This window comes from Temnothorax curvispinosus, unplaced genomic scaffold (assembly GCF_003070985.1).
Source record: "Temnothorax curvispinosus isolate PA1 unplaced genomic scaffold, ASM307098v1 QBEX01002827.1, whole genome shotgun sequence".
NCBI lineage: Eukaryota > Metazoa > Arthropoda > Insecta > Hymenoptera > Formicidae > Temnothorax > Temnothorax curvispinosus.
The window spans coordinates 39798-58469 of NW_020212607.1; the positions used below are offsets into that span (position 1 = coordinate 39798).

An 18672-nucleotide genomic window follows, 5' to 3' on the forward strand; every position below is an offset into this window, starting at 1 on the left:
TCTTCTGGCAGGCTTGCAATTTTACAATTATGAGCAGATATCACTTTGGCTTGGACGTAGACCCACGTATGCACTACGTAAGGGATAAGATATTACAAGTAGCACAACTAAAAATAAAAACGTTATTAAGTTATTTTCCAGTTATTTTCGCACGTAGATTGACATTGATTGAGTCGCCGAACTGCAGAAATGTAATTTGGCGAGCATCGAAAGTAGTTATGCGATATCTATCGTCATCGATCGTCACTTATAATAGCAAACACACCGATGCGATGCAAGATGCAAGGAACAGTGATAGGCGACTATCAAAGAGACATCCTGACGCGTGGACGCGAAAAGAGTATCACACGCGAGAGTGACTTTCGTTTATGCATCCTAAACAGATGATCGATTTTTTACAGGTAAATTCATCCTATGTTTCGTCTATATTTCTACAATATATGGCATACGTCAGGAAGAACGCATGTTTCCGCGGTGACGATTGACATCGGAGAAACTCAAATCCCACCAAACTATGATGCGACTTTCAATAAATATCACAATCTTTCGATCACGTTCTTGTAAGCGCCTAAATATTTTCAGAAATATGATGTTGTTTCATTTGCTGATCTCATTGCTTTTGTTACATTGTTATCACTTTTCGCTGCAACCAAGAGAGTAAAGAGTGAAGTTCGTGAAATTCATTAAAATGATTTTATATTGTATCATGGAAATGTGAAAACAAATGTATCTAGTTTTAAAAATATGAGTTGTCTTATTTTATTATTTTGTTAAGCTATAGTTTTATTACTGTTTTTATTACTGTCTAATACTTAATTAAAAAAAAAAACATTATTTAATAGATTTTTGTGTATTATTTTTTTGCACAGGATGGCAATTTTTACACGGTGTCGGCATACCTGGAAGGTATATAATATATATAATATATATATATATTATAAGATATATAATGTGTAGCGGCGGTAAATGTAAACTGGAGACGTGTCAGCTCATTTACGTTTTCGATTCAGTTACCTCCCACTTGCACCCACCGACGCGGGTCCGTATTAGCTGCGACTTTAAAGCCTGATCTACAATGTGTTCTTTGCTTTCTGTTTTCTGCTCTTACCTTTTTGCGACTCTGATGTTTTTTGTTCTCAGTCACCCAAGATAAAAATTGACGAACTTCAGAAGAGACAAGAAACATCACGTTACGCGACGGAATTGCGAAATACGAGATAGTCGCAAAGAAGTAAGAACAGAAAACAGGAAGCAAAGAACACATTGTAGATCAGGCTTAAGTTTCCGCGAAAACTGTAAAACATGATGTTGAGGTCATCAATATATTGTAAATGTATTTCCTCTCCGTGACGAGATTCTAAAAGGGAGCTCAATCGAATGAAATAACTATCTTATCCATTTGTCATTCCATGTTATCTGTGTCTCTCGTGTCGGTCCTTTTATAAAGCCGGCGTGCATTAATTATCAACGAGCAGAAGTTTGCTCGCTCTCATCGTTAATTAGCAAACAGTTCTGTTTGCAGTTGTTCGTTTGTTGCGTCGTCTCTCATGGTTGTCGGCATCCTTTTTTTCTATTTTATGTATGTGTGCGTGAGCACACATCATGCCGAGAGAACTCTTTTCTCCTCTCTCTGTTTCATTATCTTTTGAGATGATCCTCGACCTTTCTAAGTGATAACATTCCGATTTCCATGAATCAGAGCACTTGTTTCCTCGAGTATATTGATATCTGTTTCTGGTTAAGACGGTGTTGATCAGTATTCAACCTCGGCGAATTTAGAAAGAGACGAGGATCAGTATAGTACGATGCTCGGTGTATCGTGGAAGTATCGAAAATGACGCCGTGTTTTAGTTATTTCTACATCGCTTTCTACCTTATTTATGTACCTGTTTTTTCTTCCGCGGTATGTGGTGGGATTGTTTGCTTGCGAGAGTGACTTTTAGTGATACATGTAGCTATTTTAATTTTTTTTTTTGTTTTTGTTTAGAAAGTTTAGAATCATATTTTAAATGTGGACTGGGCTGGCTAAAATTCGAATAAAAAGAATTTGGCGTTACCAAAAGTATCAATGTTTATTATATGTATATAATAATGTGTACGAGAAAATTTGAATTTGCAAAATGCAAGAGTTTTATTATTTTTCCCAAGATCGATAGAGCGAGAAAACTTACTTTAATTTCAAATTGATTGTTTGATAAAAATAAAAATATATACTTTATTTCTTTATCAATGTAATAATAATATATATAGTATATATAATAGCGTGCTGTTTTGAGCCCAGAACCTAATGAATTGGGTTAAAAAATATTTGCATTGATTGATCGCCTCTGTTATATAACGACATATCTGAAACGTTAATGTAAATTTACCAAGTACCAGATGTGACAATCAGACTCCAGAAATGTGTAATTTATTAGACGGAGACTGAAAATGTGTGTCATCAATGTATTTTCTTTTAACTTGAACTTACTACATGTCACATATAATAATATTGAGAATAATAATATTGATATGACCATTTAATTTATTTTTATATTTATCTAAATTATTCCGAGGCACATTTTTCTGTGATGTAAAACATTATAATTTTTTTTTGCATACGCACACGATGTACAATAATTAACTGTCCTTTTAAATAATATTAATTTGAATATTTATTAATTAAATTACTAAAACTTTTAAAAATTATGTTTAAATCTTTTTCTACCGTAAAGTATAACGTAATTTGAAATAAATAATTATATATCCCCGTGCATATCGATATAAACGGAAATAATATAATTATAAACGAAGGTGTGATATTTAAATCACATATGCTAATTTATATTGAGTGCTCAAATCTTAATTTTTGAAATAAAATACATGTGATTATCAACAAAAATTAAGGAATAAAGCAATTATTCAAGAAATTGTCAAACATAATTTATTGCATTTATTGTAATCAAATAAAAGAAATATATCTATTTATATTATTATTAATTTCAAAGTATATAAATATTTTACTCACGCTAATAAAATAAGAAAATTTGACATAAACATTGATTTGTTCTGTATATTAATTTCAACAATAAAAGTTAAGACCATGTTTGATGTTTTTCTATTGATTTCTATTATCATTGCAGATCTATGATCCAAGATTGACAACTACGAAACCGCCAGAGCGTCGTGAATCGGTGCTTCCTTGGCATTCGACTGACAACGAGAAGGAACCGCGTGTTCAAACAACATCTCCTACTTCAAAATGGTATCAATCACAAGACGATATTACACCCAAATCTGGCATAAAAAATTGGAGCCCTTGGCGAAAGGCTTCGGATAGCGAAATTGAACAGAGAACACAAATTGGCATTCCTCAGCAAGTTTCTGAACAAATTCCTGAAAAAATCCCAGAACAACAGCGCAATTTCAAATTCGATAAGTTGGAGCAACAAGAAAGTCTGAAATTTCCTTTTGAATATGGAGATTTGACAGAGTCTGATAAAAATTACGGACATTTTAAGGATGAATCAAAATATGGAACTCGCGGTCGGCCTCAAAATGAGATCGATTTTGAGCATAAGCATCCATCGAGAAACGACGAGACCAAAGAAACGCACGAGGATTTGTACGAAGGTGTAGCTATTGACAGCACGGTAATTTTTTTTCTATGTTTCTAAGCAGAATTTTTTTATAATCAAGATTACATAATATAATAATTCCATTCAATATATCTTTATTGACACACATAAGATGGTTTCATATTATATATTATATATGATCTCAAAGTTCTAAATAAAAGAAAAAATTTATATGATCAAATTCTAGAAAAAAACTTGAAAAACATCTGAAAGTTCTTTAAATTTATTTCAATCTTGACTTAATAACATTTATTAGATGTTTGCGTTATATTGATATTGGCTTTGTCTTTTTACATAGAAACCACGAAAGGAAAATTTACTTCTTTCACAAAAATCACAGCACAAAGTGGCTCGATATAATTCTCGATTGGATGTTCAGTGTCCCGATGACAATTCTACAGGGCAATTTGTTTATCCACCAGATTGCAAATTTTTCGTCAATTGTTGGAAGGGTCGTGCATTTCTCCAACCATGCGCTCCAGGCACTTACTTTAATCCTGATACTCTGGAATGCGATTTTCCGCATAAAGTAAAATGCTACGAAGACAAATCCGTGTATTTCAGGGAGCCAGATTCTGATTTCCAAATTAATCAAAAATTACAAAAATTACAAGTGCGTTTTTTGAAAATGTATCATTATTTATCATAAATCGAAATTTAATTTTGTCTTTCACTCTACTTTATCTATTTATTTGGTATTTGATACAGGAACCAAAATGTCCACCTTATTTGATCGGTTTATTACCACATGATGGAGATTGCACAAAATTTTTACAATGCGCGCACGGTGCAACTTATATTATGAATTGCGGTCCTGGAACGGTTTTCAACCCTGCTATTGGTGTGTGCGATTGGCCGCATAATGTAAAAGGTTGCGAAGGTAGCATTAAGTGATTACTTACTAGAAGAAATAACTCGTTTTTTTTATCGTGTAATAAACATTTTTTATTTAAATCTGTTTTATTATACAGATATTTTTAAATCTGATGAAAAAATTCCACTTACACCTCCAAATGTAAAATCTGAACACGACAAAGCGCAATATATTGAAGTTAAAAAAATTACGTGTCCTGTGGATTTCACCGGACTATTGCCCCATCCGGAGACATGCAAAAAGTTCCTTCAATGTGCAAACGGTGCTACTTATGTGATGGATTGTGGTCCTGGAACAGCTTTTAATCCTATTACAACGGTCTGTGATTGGCCATATAACGTACCCAATTGTAAAACAGAAACAGGTGATTGTAACAAATAGTGCAAACTGTTAATTTTAGTAATTTAGCATTTTAAAGTAAGCCATAATAATAAGAAATTAATTAAGTGCGATATATTTGTAGATGTATTGGCAAAGCATATCTTGACAAATTCTATATATTACTCTAACGATCAATATTAAATATGAATCAAACAATCATTAATCAAATGATTATATATGTAAATTATTTTTTACGGAATTTATTATTAATTAATATTTTCTGAAATATTCTAAAAATAATTGTAATAGATATATTTATAAATTTATAATTTTCTGATTTAATAGATAAATCTGATGACAAAGTATACAGGACAGAGGATAGTACTTGGGTTCCATTTGCTGGATTTCGAGGTACTACATCACAGTCAAATCCAAGTCGCTATAATCATACGTCTAGCTTCCGTGGCCATTTTCCTCGATCGGAATATAACACGACAATGAGTCCAACATTGAGATCAACCTGGAGACCATTTGCAACATCTTCAAGCTCACCTTGGATACCAACGTGGACAACAATGGCACCGAGGCCATTTTATAATCGTTCTGAGCACAATGTTAATTATCATAATAGTGACGGCCATGTATATGGAGAAAACCGATATCAAGATTATGGACCATATCGTCCAGAATGGAAACCAAGTAGTGGAAATTTGAGACAATCCTCTGATAGTAATTATGAATTTCAAAATCATTCGGATAGGCAATGGGCGGAAAACCATAGAACTGATCCAAATGCACAACGAATTTATCATTCTGTACGTCCAGAAGGATCGTGGTACAAGTATGGAAATCAAGATCATCGTTATGATCATGGATACTATCCTCCCGGTTATCATCATCATCATCATCATCATCATCATTATCATAATTATGGACCTATGTCAAATCCACCAGTAAATTCAACTTGGAACTTAGATAGCTCTACTGCTACTACTAGCGATCGAAGATACGATCAAGGATACCGAGGATATACTCCAAATGCAGGTGATAGTCATTGGCCTTCTCATCACGACCACCATCACGATTCCGGCCATTACGATCATCATTATTCCGAACATGCTGCATCGAGCGAAACAGATCAAAGATTTCAATCATATCTTCCTCCTAGAGGATACAATGAAGACAGTAATCAGTTTCTAAATAAACATAACGAAACAAAGTTTTTTGGCGTTGCTAAAGGTGATTTGCCAACTACTCAAAGGACCGATCATGATTTGTCCCCAAATAGGCAAGATTATAGTAGGACGAATCCAAGATTTTATCATCCCAGTTTCAATCGTACTTTTCCACCCGCTGGAAATGTTTTGCTAAACAGTGGCAATAAATTTGCTGAAGATTGGAATCAGAATGAATCGCGACAAGATAGATTTTCTCCTGCTTGGGCAGGACAAGAAAATACCGCTTGGAATCAGCCAAATAGATCTTCTAGTTTTAAACCGAGTACATGGTATAATCAGCAAAATCAACAAGTACAGCCGGAAATTCAGACACGTCCGTGGGATCAAGGTAAATAAAATATTAATTTATATATATTAATAAAATAAATATACTATATATATAGTATATTTATTAAAATATAAAGAAGTCTGTAGTAATTAGTATACACAAAGTAAGTTAATAATACAATTTAAAGTAATATGCTGTTGCCAAATTTATTGACAAATATTTGCACGTTGCATGAATTAACTTTGTGAATTGTGTGTACACAAGTTTTATTATATCAACATGATATCATTGAAACAATGCAAGTATATACATATAAATAACGGTGCTTCTTAACAGTTATGATGCATGAAATATAATGAGATATGCATGGAAATTATGTTGCATGATGTATTCTATAAATTAATAGTGAAAAATTGAAAATTTATACAATAAGATAAGTAAATAAATAAATTATATGTTTAAATATAATAAAATATTTACATCGGAGAGATGGTCAATCTATGGTGCACGCGCCAAAAGTGGCGATTATTATATTGTGTGAACTTCGATGATAATAATAAAAGAAGTAAACCTACTCATGCAAAAGTATTAATCAAAAACCAATCTGTAGAAAAAAATCTATAACAGGATTTTACGTAGCTTATTATCAGATAAAGAGTATTTTTGACATAAAATTTTTTGTATACCTAGATATGAATGAGAAAGTTTAATGTTTCGTAGGCATGGCTAGTCAAGACGATAAACTACGACGGCAATTCGGAAATAATATATATCAGCAAAGCACGGTTGATAGAAAGACAGATGCAAAAATGGCAGAGTGGGCGTCAAAAACAAATGTCTTGTTAAATTTAAAGAATCAAGTAAACTTAGGTTCGTAGGTGAATTTATGATCTTTAAATTATATATTTGTTTATTTACTTGAGAGTAAATACATACCACAAATGCAAATTTCTATATAGATGATATATAAAAAATATTCAAATAATTTATATATTATTCTCATAAAATATTAAAAGAGTTACGTTCATAACGTTTTATAATTTGTCGCAGAATCTGAGAATACAACTCAATATCCGAGAACAAACTTTTATCCAAATGGAATATATATTAATGCAAATGGCTTGAAAGGTCATTACATCACGAAAGAAATTGAGGATAATCAAGGACATTCGAAGAGCCAGCAATCACATAGTACTCAAAAACCTATGAATTGGAATGATAGTATATCTTACTTATTACTTTATTAATATATATCTTATTTGATCGTCACAATTTATTCTTCCATGAAGCTTAATATTAATTTATATTACCTGCTGATTTTCCTTTTAACGATCAATTATCTTTAACTTATTAACACTATATTAGTTATTAATTTGAGTTTACAAATTTTCTATATACATATATTATAAAATCTCTCTCTCTCTCTCTCTCATTTAAATTTTGATTATTTTGACAGAAACTGGCAGTTTGGTAGTTACTTATCATTAATATAATATGCATTAGAGATCGTTATGTACTAATTATCTGCTAGAAATTGTATTATTATTTTATTGATTGTGTGCGGTTAGGCTTAAGCTTAATAATTTAGTCAAAAGTGACGATAATTGTACGCTTGAATTTCACAGCAATTTACATCTAAACATTTAGCTAAAGCTGTTTTTTTTTTAACAGATAAAAATAATTATACACCGTTTTTTACGACGCTGATGACGACAACAGAAAAAATCCCAAACAAACAACCCGAGTTGTCAAGAAGAGGACGGGAGTTTGGAAACACTATGACAGAAAAAGAGTTGCCTAGTTCTGGTAACATAAGCGATTCCAACTTATCTAGTGATTTAATTGAACGTGAAGATAATCATTGGAACGGTAGCGATACGGAGATAAGTAATGAAGATTTGAGACCTCCGAATATTATAGAACCCGAAATAAATGATTACGACATAGATGTATTGGATGACAAAAATGTTTGGAAGCCTAGGCTGGTTTTCGAAAATAAGACTGAGACGACGACGATTTCGTCTGTCGTTATGAGAATCGGTCCAAAAAATACCGATCTCGAACTTTTTAATATCGAAACAGCTCCGTTTCAAGAAAGTAAGTTGATGATTTAATTTGATACAAATTTATATGTTTTTATCTATGCAATAAGTACTCGCGTGCGCGCGTAAAAGATAAATAATATAGGTAAGTTATTCTTCAATGATTTTTTTTTATAGCTTTCTCGTAATTGCTTTCTTGTGCATTGTTATGCTGCTTAAAGTATCATGCAATAATAAAATAAACTTTTTAGTTTAAATTAAGCTTTTGCAAGGGATCTGACGAGGTATTATCATTTTTTGTCGCATAGAATAGTATTGCAGTGTTAGATTTATGAACCTAGAATTAAAATCAATAATATAAACCGACTTAAATTTTTTTATTTACAAATTATTATTTATTGAACGTTTCAAATTACTTATAATACGTATTTCATACTAAATATTCTTATTTTATACAATAATTTTATATAGATATGCAATATTAAAAAATTTAAATACAACTATCCTATTTTTACTATTATATACTATTTATGCATTATATTATTATATTTATATATTATACATTACATTTATTTATACACAAGTTGGTTAGCTATAAACTTAGATTTATTCCTTTGCATGTATTTCTTTCTTATGCTTTTGCATGACTTTAATTAACTTTGTGGAAACATTAATGTATAAAACTATAATTGTGTAAATATATGTCAAATATATACATGGCACCAACAACATAGCAATATAAATTATTATATATTACATTGTTTAAATAAAATGATAGCCAAATAAAATAAGTAAAACAAATAATTTATTTAATTTTATTCTAGAAGAACCTCCATTCCCAATTTATTACGTGCACCCAGTACATCCATTGATTCATTCGGAAAAGTCTGTTCGATTAACGCCTATATCTGGTCAGGTGAGAACATTTATGTAAAGATAAATTGAAAAAATTTAATCTTAATTATATATAATAAAAAGTAATATTTTATTTAATATATTATTAATAGACTATTCGTTTGAGAGGCGGTTCTGGGCCTAATAATGGTTATGTTGAGGTGCAAGGTGTGCTACCCGGTTGGGGCATTGTATGCGATTCCAGAAATAGTTGGACTTTAAAGGAAGCTCATATTTTATGTAGACAACTCGGGTATATCAGGTATAGAAAATGAAAAATTATTATAGCTTAAAAATTGTGTTGGAATTGTTTTGTAAAGTATTTATATTATTATATTTACACATTTTAGCTATGCACATGTGTGTAGATATTTTCAATATCATAAAACGACTGTAAAAACAATTAACGATACAATATCTGTATATATATATTTTTTAATGGATTTCTTACCTAAATATGTATATACATATAATTATTTTTTTATATCATACTAATTTTTCTGATAGTTCTGATTTCTCTGATAATTCAACTTTATTTATTAAATATCCGTATAATAACGGAAAACTCAATAACGGGAAAATGTATTATTGTACGGATTATTTTGTTTATTATAGAGGCGCAGAAATGGCTTGGCAAGGCAGAAACAATCGCAATGAGATGCCAACTTGGATTGCTGCAAACACTGTAACATGCTTCGGCAATGAAACCAGATTTCAGTCGTGCAAGTAAGACATAAGTTATCAAAGATTTAAAAATATTCCTTTTATTAAATAAAGATGATCAGGTAATAAAAATCTGGATTTTTTATACACACATAATAATAATAATACTATAGTATAAAATGTTGGTAATTATTACTTTTTCCTTTTTTTTCGTCTCTTAAGTTTATAGCCATCTTTTGTTCACAATGTTTTTTATACGAAGCAAATTGTAGCAAAGATCATTACGCTAAAATGTACCGTGAATGATAATAATTTAGATTCACACATAATCAAGAGTGTCGCGTGGATAGAGATGCGATTGGTGTGCGATGTACTCCCAATCGAATCGCACATTGTCACAAGGATGAAGTACCTTATAATGGACAGTGCTATCATTTAGCTGGTCCAGATAACGGATTTAATCATGCTGAAGCATTGGAACACTGCAAACGAAGGAATGCACGCCTCATCGACATCACTAGCCAGGCGGAAAATAACTTCATTTCGGAGTGGTTGTTGCAATCGTATCCGGAAGTTAGCTCGATTATGACTTCCGGCTTTGGTTTCGCCAGCATGAGTCGCACCTTGTGGCTCTGGGCGGAGTCTGCTCATGCCAAATTCAAGTATGATTCTCAGAATATTATAGCTTCTATTTAATTTGTTTAATATTTTCTGTTATTGTTAATTTTTAGATATATCTTTGCATCTTTAGCTATTTAATAAGATAAATTACTGATCTGCTTTTCTCTTTTTATCAATTAAGCCAATTATAACTTCTTTGAGTTAACGCGCATTTATTTGTTTCTGATTGTTAAAAGTAAATTAATTCAAAAGAATTATTTTCTCATATCTTTGAATTTTTCGTTAAATATTTTGTTAGATTTACAAAATGGTGGCCTGGCTGGATGAACGATACGGAACAACCACCATGGGTGGGTTCTCGTCCTCTTTGCATCGTGATGAAACGAAAATTTTCGTGCCACGAACGACCCGAATCGACCTGTGACACAGATTATTTCTTCTGGGACACTGAAGATTGCGCAACTACTTCGAAAGGGCATTCTTTTATTTGCAAGAGACCTTATGATGATATTGGTATTATTAAAGAATTATTGAATAAATATAATGTATACATATAACATAAATATATTACTTATTCATATTTGCCTGCCTAGGTTGCGTTTACGGAAAAGGAAATCAATACACTGGCAAAGCCAATGTAACAATATCAGGAAATGAATGTCTTCCGTGGGCCGATGAAAGAATCGCACATCACTTACGTATAAATGTAGGTACTTTTCTATGTATATGTGTATTATATGTATATCTAAAGAAATATGCTGTTGATTAAATCAAAGTCCAACTTAATTTCTATCATCGTAGGTTATTAATAAAGAAATTCGAGATCGACTGGAAACGCATAACTATTGCAGAAATCCTAATCCGATAAAGGAATCGAGGCCGTGGTGCTTCACAGAAACTGGAAAGCGTGAATATTGCGATATTCCTGCCTGTGGAAATATTGGTATAGATTTGATATGATTTCGTTTTACTAACCGAAACTTTTTAGTTGAATTATGAAGAAAGTGATGGCATTTGGCAAAATAAAGATTGTGTGTAATATACATTATGTTTACGATTAATTATTTTCTTTTTTAGATTCCAAACGGTCTATGTTGACTGGCCAATGCAAATCTAAACATTTTGAATGTACTCCAGGAGAGTGCATTCCCTCTCCATGGGTTTGCGATGGAGAGGAGGTGAGATATAAACGTTTATACAATATACACAAAATTTGACATAAAGCAGATCGATATAGCATGTAACAGATGCCAATTATTTACGAAAATTTAAAGACGAGAAACGTTTTATTTGCAAATTTTTAATTTGTAGAATATACATATATATGTATATCTTAAGTTAATAGAAATATTTGTAATAAATATATGTGTGCGTGTGAAGTTGTAAGCTAAAATATAATTTGTAATTCTTTATTTTTCTATTTTAAAGCGCATGTATGTGTGTGTATTGACAAAACGAATTATAACTTGAAGTGGTTACCAAAATTCTATGTTTTTAAAAAATCTTAGTTCTTTAATAACTTCATTATTGTGTTTATCGTTTATTTTACTCAAGTAACGACATTAGCAATACAGAGTAGATAACATAATTATTATAAAGTTTAATGTAATGTTATTTATTAGGATTGTACAAACGGAGCTGACGAAAGAAAATGTATAATGGATTTGAATCTCTTTGAAAAATCTGCAAAACATAAACTTGAGGGCTACGATATGGAGAAATGGTTGAACACACCTTTAAAAACCTGTGCTTTAAGATGCAAAGAAGCTGATTTTACTTGTCGCTCATTTAACCATAAGTTTGTTAAAATTTTTTTATTTATTTTTATTTATTAAACTAAACGACAATATAACGACAACGAAATTGTCGTTGAGAGTTATAGAATAGGTCCACTGAGATCTACATCGATTATGGAGATTAATTATTATCTTTGTGTATGATGTACAATTAATAAAGTTACAAATACATCTGTACGTTCTGTTTTAGATCGGATGGCAACGTGTGTTTATTGAGTAACAGTAACATCGGGTTGACTGGTGCACTCAAACCAGACAAAGAATTCGATTATTACGAACTGAAGGAGAGAAGCGTGAACTGTGATGGCATGTATATTTGCGATAATCGCAAGTGTATAAATCAAACAAAAGTTTGCGATGGTAAAAACGACTGCAATGATCGCAGCGATGAGAGTATCTGCACGGCTGAAAATTTTGATTACGGTATCCGCTTAGCTGGCGCAAATAATAGTTATGAGGGTCGAATAGAAGTCAAAAGTAAGTACATATACTGTAAGAATATATAAAAAAAGGTGGACAAGTAAATAAAGTAGATAAAAATATATAATGTAGTATGTTTTAGAGTAATACAACAAGGTTTTTATTATTTTTATTGATTTTCTATTATTTTATTCTCTTTCTCTTTTCTTTCTATGTTTTATAATTTTAATCAATGTTTACATTGTCAAACAGTTCTAGGACATTGGGGACAGGTATGCGACGACGGCTTTGGTATAATCAATGCTGATGTTATTTGCAAAGAGCTTGGTTTTGATCTTGGAGCTTTAGAAGTTAGGCCGGGTGGATTTTATGGAAATCTCGATCCACCAACGAGATTTATGGTAGATCAGTTGAAGTGTCGCGGAAACGAGACCACACTACGGGAATGCGATTTTAACGGGTAAAAAGATTGAGATGTTATTTTTTATTTCTTGTAACATAATATTTCTTCTAACACTCGATCGCTACACGTTGCTTAAAATAACGATTCTACTAGAACTGGTAGAGCTAAATAAAGTATTTATATTTCCGTTTATAGATGGGGAGTTCATAATTGTCAACCGGAAGAGGCTGTTGGAGTCATCTGCAAGACCGCGGTCAACACTTGTCAGGAGGGTTACTGGAAATGCGACAATAGTCCAACTTGCATACCGACTCCTTTTATTTGCGACGAGGTGGTCGATTGTCCAGATCACTCCGATGAGAATCCGGAACATTGCGATGTAAGAGAGTTGAGAGAAAAGTAAAAATAGATAGACTTGTTTATTTTTATACGATTTCGGTTTCAGGCACCGTTTGAGTTGCGCTTGGTGAATGGCAGCAATCTTATGCAAGGAAGGGTAGAAGTGCGTCATCATGGCGTGTGGGGTACCGTGTGCGATGATGATTTCACAAATGCTACGGCAATAGTCATTTGCAGATCTTTGGGATACGGTGGTATTGCAACAGCTAAGAAAAATGGTTTCTTTGGGCCTGGCCAAGGACCAATATGGCTCGATGAAGTATTACATTTGTAGCTTACATTTAATTTTTTATTTCTTGCAAAAAGAGATTTGTTACTTGAACAATCTTTGTTGTAAAAGATCTTTTAATTTACATTTGAGTTATATTTATATTTGAGATTTTCCTTCGTTTAATTTTTTAATTCTTATTTATCTTACTTTATTTAATATTTCTATAAATATATATACCTTATATTTAATTAATATATCTTCAATTTCCTAATTATTTAGCTGTTTTTAATCGATATTTTATTAATATTCTAAAATAATTTTTTTAATTTTTGCAAAATAGGTTTTCTGTCATGGAAACGAATCGCAATTATATCGATGCGAACATAATCATTGGGGTCAACATAATTGCGATCATAACGAGGACGCAGGTGTAATTTGTTCACCTGGAGATGTTAACAATGCCCAAGTAAATAAAACAAATCTTCATTCATTTTATCACAATTTTTGAGACTAAATGTTATCATCTGTTCGGTTGTGCATTTGGAATACGTTTTACAATAATATTAGAACTTGATATATTTATATACAGAAAAGTATGTGTAAAATGCTTAACTTTTCAACTCACAAATGGGGCGAGGTACTCTTCCTTTAAAATAATTTTTTTTTATAATTATGTAAAAATGTTCTGTTTTATAAATTTTTCAAATTAATATCTTGATAAATCGTTAGATTATATTATCGGACCTACCTCCCAACGATCTTAACCTTGACATGTGTTGTAAACGACGTGTTCCTAAGTAACGTACAAAAGATTTTAACTTTTAACCGTCGGTCGTTGTTTATTAAAAAGTTGTTAACAAAAGAACTGAAATAAAATGTATGTACGTAATTTTTGAACAACATATATATAAGAATAGTGAGCTTGTATGACTTTCTGTAGGATTTACCAATATTTGTTACTTACACTAGAAGCTTTCATCTCTCTATTGTTGCCAGTCTTTATGTTACTCTTGTCGTCGCATTGCCTTAGGAATAATAATTTATAGTGATTGCTAGCGTGCATATCATAATTTAAAAAGTGAGGAATTCAATCATTTTAATCAGAGAATTTTGTAGATCCAATAACTGTCAACTGATGTGCATTTACAAAATATTGTGCGTTTATGGCGGAACATGCGAGATGGAATACTTCGTTGTGGAACCAAAGAAGAACATTGTGACTATATGCATAGCAGCTAGAATTTGTGTTTAAACGTCTTTATAATTACTCTGAAAGAATTGATCAATTATTTACAATAATTATATATCCACTAACAAACTATATAATTAATAAAAGATAATAAATAGATTACTATTTACATTGTCCAGTAAATAAACATTATTTAAGTATTTATTCATTATACGCCACTTCCAATTTTCTTCTATTTGAACGTACAACGATTATTCTTAATATAAAATAGTTTCACATGGGTTTACAATTTCGACGCAAAAAGCGAGATCCCGCATCGGGATTTTGATTCGAATAACGAGGTCTATGTATAATTATACATTTCCACTCCACATGAGTATGCAATTTCCACATGATTGAAATCTCCTTGCAACTTTCATGTGTACACAAATGTTTATAAAAGTTGGGGCACTATTGCACCAGCATATTCTTAAATGCGAAAATCAAATCAAGTCAAAAAAGTCTTATACTACTTTTTTCTCCGACAAATCTCCGCTCCACTTGGGACTCTTGGGAGTTTATGTTCTGCAAATAATCTTGGAAGTCTAAAGATTAATTGTTTAAAAAATGTACGGTAAAATATGACTTGACATAAGTCGTAATAATTATTGATAACAATCTCAAAATAGACAAAGCTTTATAATATGCACATGTGTATGCATGATTTGTTTGTTTATTTCCCGACATTCCTTCTTATTAAGCAGCCATACTGGATAAACAGCCAAGAACATCCGGAACAAAGCATTAACGAGCTACTTCCGTCAAATTGTGGTCAGCGCGCCAAAGATTTCGATGACGATGGAGACTTAATATTTCAAAAAGTAGTGCATGGCTCCATTGCCCCAAAAGGCACTTATCCCTGGCAGGTAAATCATTTTTACTGCAAAGAAAATGTTAGATTAATTTTTTTGCGATAATTAATGAAGAATTGTTGCCATCTATAAGTTATTTTATATTTAATGTTAAAATAAATATTGCGATCAGATGCGTAGCGAGATATTAGTGATACAAAGAGATTGTTAAATAATATTTAGGCCAGCATTCGAGTTCGAGGGCACAGTCGATCAAATCATTGGTGTGGTGCTGTTATTATATCACCTCTACACGTGTTAACAGCGGCACATTGTTTAGAAGGTTACAACAAAGGCACCTATTTTGTACGTGCGGGAGATTATAACACGGATGTAAGTAAATCAAGTAAATATAGTTATATATCACCACGAAATTCCCAAAAATATTTACATGCATATATTCGTTAAACAATTCAGACATTGCACTTTTATTTATATTGTGTTTGACGTTATCAGATAGACGAAGGAACGGAAGTGGAAGCCAATATCGAGGATTATTACGTGCACGAAGACTTTCGTAAAGGTCATAGGATGAACAATGATATTGCTTTGGTTCTACTTAAAGGCCTGGGCATTCCGCTTGGCAAAGATATCATGCCAATTTGCTTACCGTCTGAAAATACTGAATATTCACCGGGATTGAATTGCACGATCAGCGGATTCGGCAGTATTGAAACAGGCAAGACGAGTAAGTGAAATATTGGAGAGAATTACTTTAAACTGAATCTCGTAGGATCCACACACTTCAGATTTTTTTGCAGCGCAATCAAAGGATTTACGATATGGCTGGGTGCCCTTGTTAGATCAGTCAGTTTGCCGAGCTAGTTATGTTTATGGTGAAGGTGCCATAAGCGACGGAATGATGTGCGCTGGATTTCTTGATGAGGGTATCGACACATGTGATGGCGATTCTGGAGGCCCTTTAGCCTGCTACCATAATGGTAATGTTGAAATATAATCAATAAATTAATCATAATGAAAAATCATATTATGTACGACGGGCCACGTTCAACAATAAATTTTTTAAATATAAATATAGATTGCAGTCAGAATTGTAAAAATACAATATATTTATATATAAGATGGGCAAATAATAGTAAAATTCAGAAAATATTATAAAAATTTTTGTATCTGGAAAGAATATAATTCTTTATAATTTTTTACTCGAGAATTAAAGTTTGCAAATTCTATTTTTAAAAAGAAAATATTATATTCTGAATTAAATTAATATTTTTATTTGTGACAGCACTGTTAAAATTTGTATTCTCTTTTATATTAGGAGCTTTCAGTTTATACGGGATAACTAGTTGGGGTCAACATTGCGGCAAAGCGAACAGACCTGGAGTTTACGTCCGCGTAGCGTATTATCGGCGTTGGATCGATCAAAAAATTAGGGAATCGCTAATAGGTAGATAAAATGTCGAAATTAAAGAATTTTCGATCAAACATGAATGTTCGTGCATCTTATTATTTTTCTTACAAATGGCAAAACCAAATTTAAGAAAAATTGGTTTTAAATTGATAACTGGACCGATGTATATTAACGATAATTCTAAATGATAATATTTTATCGTTGCCTGTAAATAAAATACTTATTTTGACATAATATATCCATTCTGTCCATTCTTTTGTTTATAATTTATTTTGGCATTTACGCGTGTAGCGTACTTCGTAAATATCTGTCATAAAATATAGAAATAACAATAAAATAGTCCAAGTAATTCTGTTAATTTCCAGTTTATTTCGTAAGACATCTTTGTTTCCTACAGTAATTGTAATTGTTGATTTTCTGTGACTTTTACATGATTGAGCCTATTTTATGTACAATAGTCCCAATATATTTAATCCGAGGTGACTCAGTCCAAGGTGACAATTCAACGGATGGCATTTATAAAAATTGAATGGAAGATACATATAGCTGCGAAAAGAAGGCTATGTTTTCAATGTAAACTTATATAGCTGTCTATAGTGAATAACATTACGCTATTTAATGATTGATTTATCATCAGAGTAGATCAGACAAAAACTAAAATTGTTCGCTTATTAAATTATTTCTTACAACATTGATTTTTTTAAAAGGCATATGATTATAAAACCAATGAGAACATTATAATTAGTATATAAAATATCACGATATCAAGAAACAATATATATTTTTTTATATAAAGTTTGGAAAGATTATCTTATACTTTAGCACGAAGATTGTACCGAAAGTCATGATCGCTAATTTGCAAAAATCTAAGAATTTACAAGCAGAGAAGACATATACATATTAAACAGTTCTACGAATATTTCTCTATTCTTTTGCAAAATCTCTAGCTAGATTAATATGTTTTGCCAAAGTTCTTACAAAAAATTTAAGGATACCTTATAGCGATAAAAGTTCGTTTCAGCTTTTTGCTTAAAATGTATTGTATTTTTGATACTAACAACATTTATGCTAGAAGATTTATATGCATCAATAATCATCATTTTCGGTGCAATCTTTGTAGAACTGAAAGTCCAACTTTCATATTTAGCGTATGTCATATCAATTTATGTTATAGCGTATATCATATCGATTTTTGTTGTGTTTACAAACGTTTGCGAATAAAAAGAAGTTTATAAATTATTAGGTACATGATTGTTATAATTTTTTCTTGGCAAGAAATTAATGATCTTAAATAACAATCTTGTAAATAAGATTTGCCGTTTGAAATTTGCCGTAATACCATTTTTCAGTGCGTATGCAGAAAAAAAATAATTAGAGATATATTAAATACATCAATTATGTTTGCTATGAGATAATGAACAAAAGGTGAATTGTTCATAGAATTCTAAAAGGAG

General features: G+C 31.5%; 1 protein-coding gene across 9 annotated transcripts; it reads left to right on the top strand.

Annotated features, from left to right (window-relative positions):
* Positions 1–53: 53 nt before the first annotated feature.
* LOC112451927 lies at positions 54–18457 on the top strand. Of its 9 annotated transcripts, none has more exons than XM_025011837.1 (28): positions 54–401; positions 3123–3632; positions 3916–4230; positions 4326–4497; positions 4589–4855; positions 5158–6378; positions 7039–7188; positions 7369–7509; positions 7990–8415; positions 9185–9276; positions 9368–9516; positions 9870–9980; positions 10235–10579; positions 10837–11051; positions 11132–11244; positions 11340–11481; positions 11616–11716; positions 12161–12336; positions 12525–12811; positions 13007–13214; positions 13353–13536; positions 13603–13815; positions 14108–14233; positions 15697–15861; positions 16030–16179; positions 16303–16534; positions 16596–16787; positions 17126–18457. In XM_025011837.1, exons 1-28 carry the CDS (start codon positions 369–371, stop codon positions 17260–17262), a joined length of 6573 nt encoding a protein of 2190 aa, XP_024867605.1. In that variant the 5' UTR covers positions 54–368; the 3' UTR covers positions 17263–18457. The 9 variants fall into 9 exon arrangements, with proteins under 9 accessions (XP_024867605.1, XP_024867601.1, XP_024867602.1 ...); XM_025011833.1 differs by lacking the exon at positions 54–401 and adding an exon at positions 1728–1903; XM_025011834.1 differs by lacking the exon at positions 54–401 and adding an exon at positions 1728–1903 and having other exon boundaries at positions 15700–15861.
* The last annotated feature ends 215 nt before the right edge of the window (positions 18458–18672 follow it).

Bases quoted from the DNA above. Each gene is read 5' to 3' on its own strand.
- LOC112451927 (XM_025011833.1), top strand. From the start codon at position 1,835: ATGACGCCGTGTTTTAGTTATTTCTACATCGCTTTCTACCTTATTTAT. The intron at 4,231-4,325 runs GTGCGTTTTTTG...TATTTGATACAG, and splicing joins AAAAATTACAAAAATTACAA to GAACCAAAATGTCCACCTTA. The intron at 9,277-9,367 runs GTGAGAACATTT...TATTATTAATAG, and splicing joins TAACGCCTATATCTGGTCAG to ACTATTCGTTTGAGAGGCGG.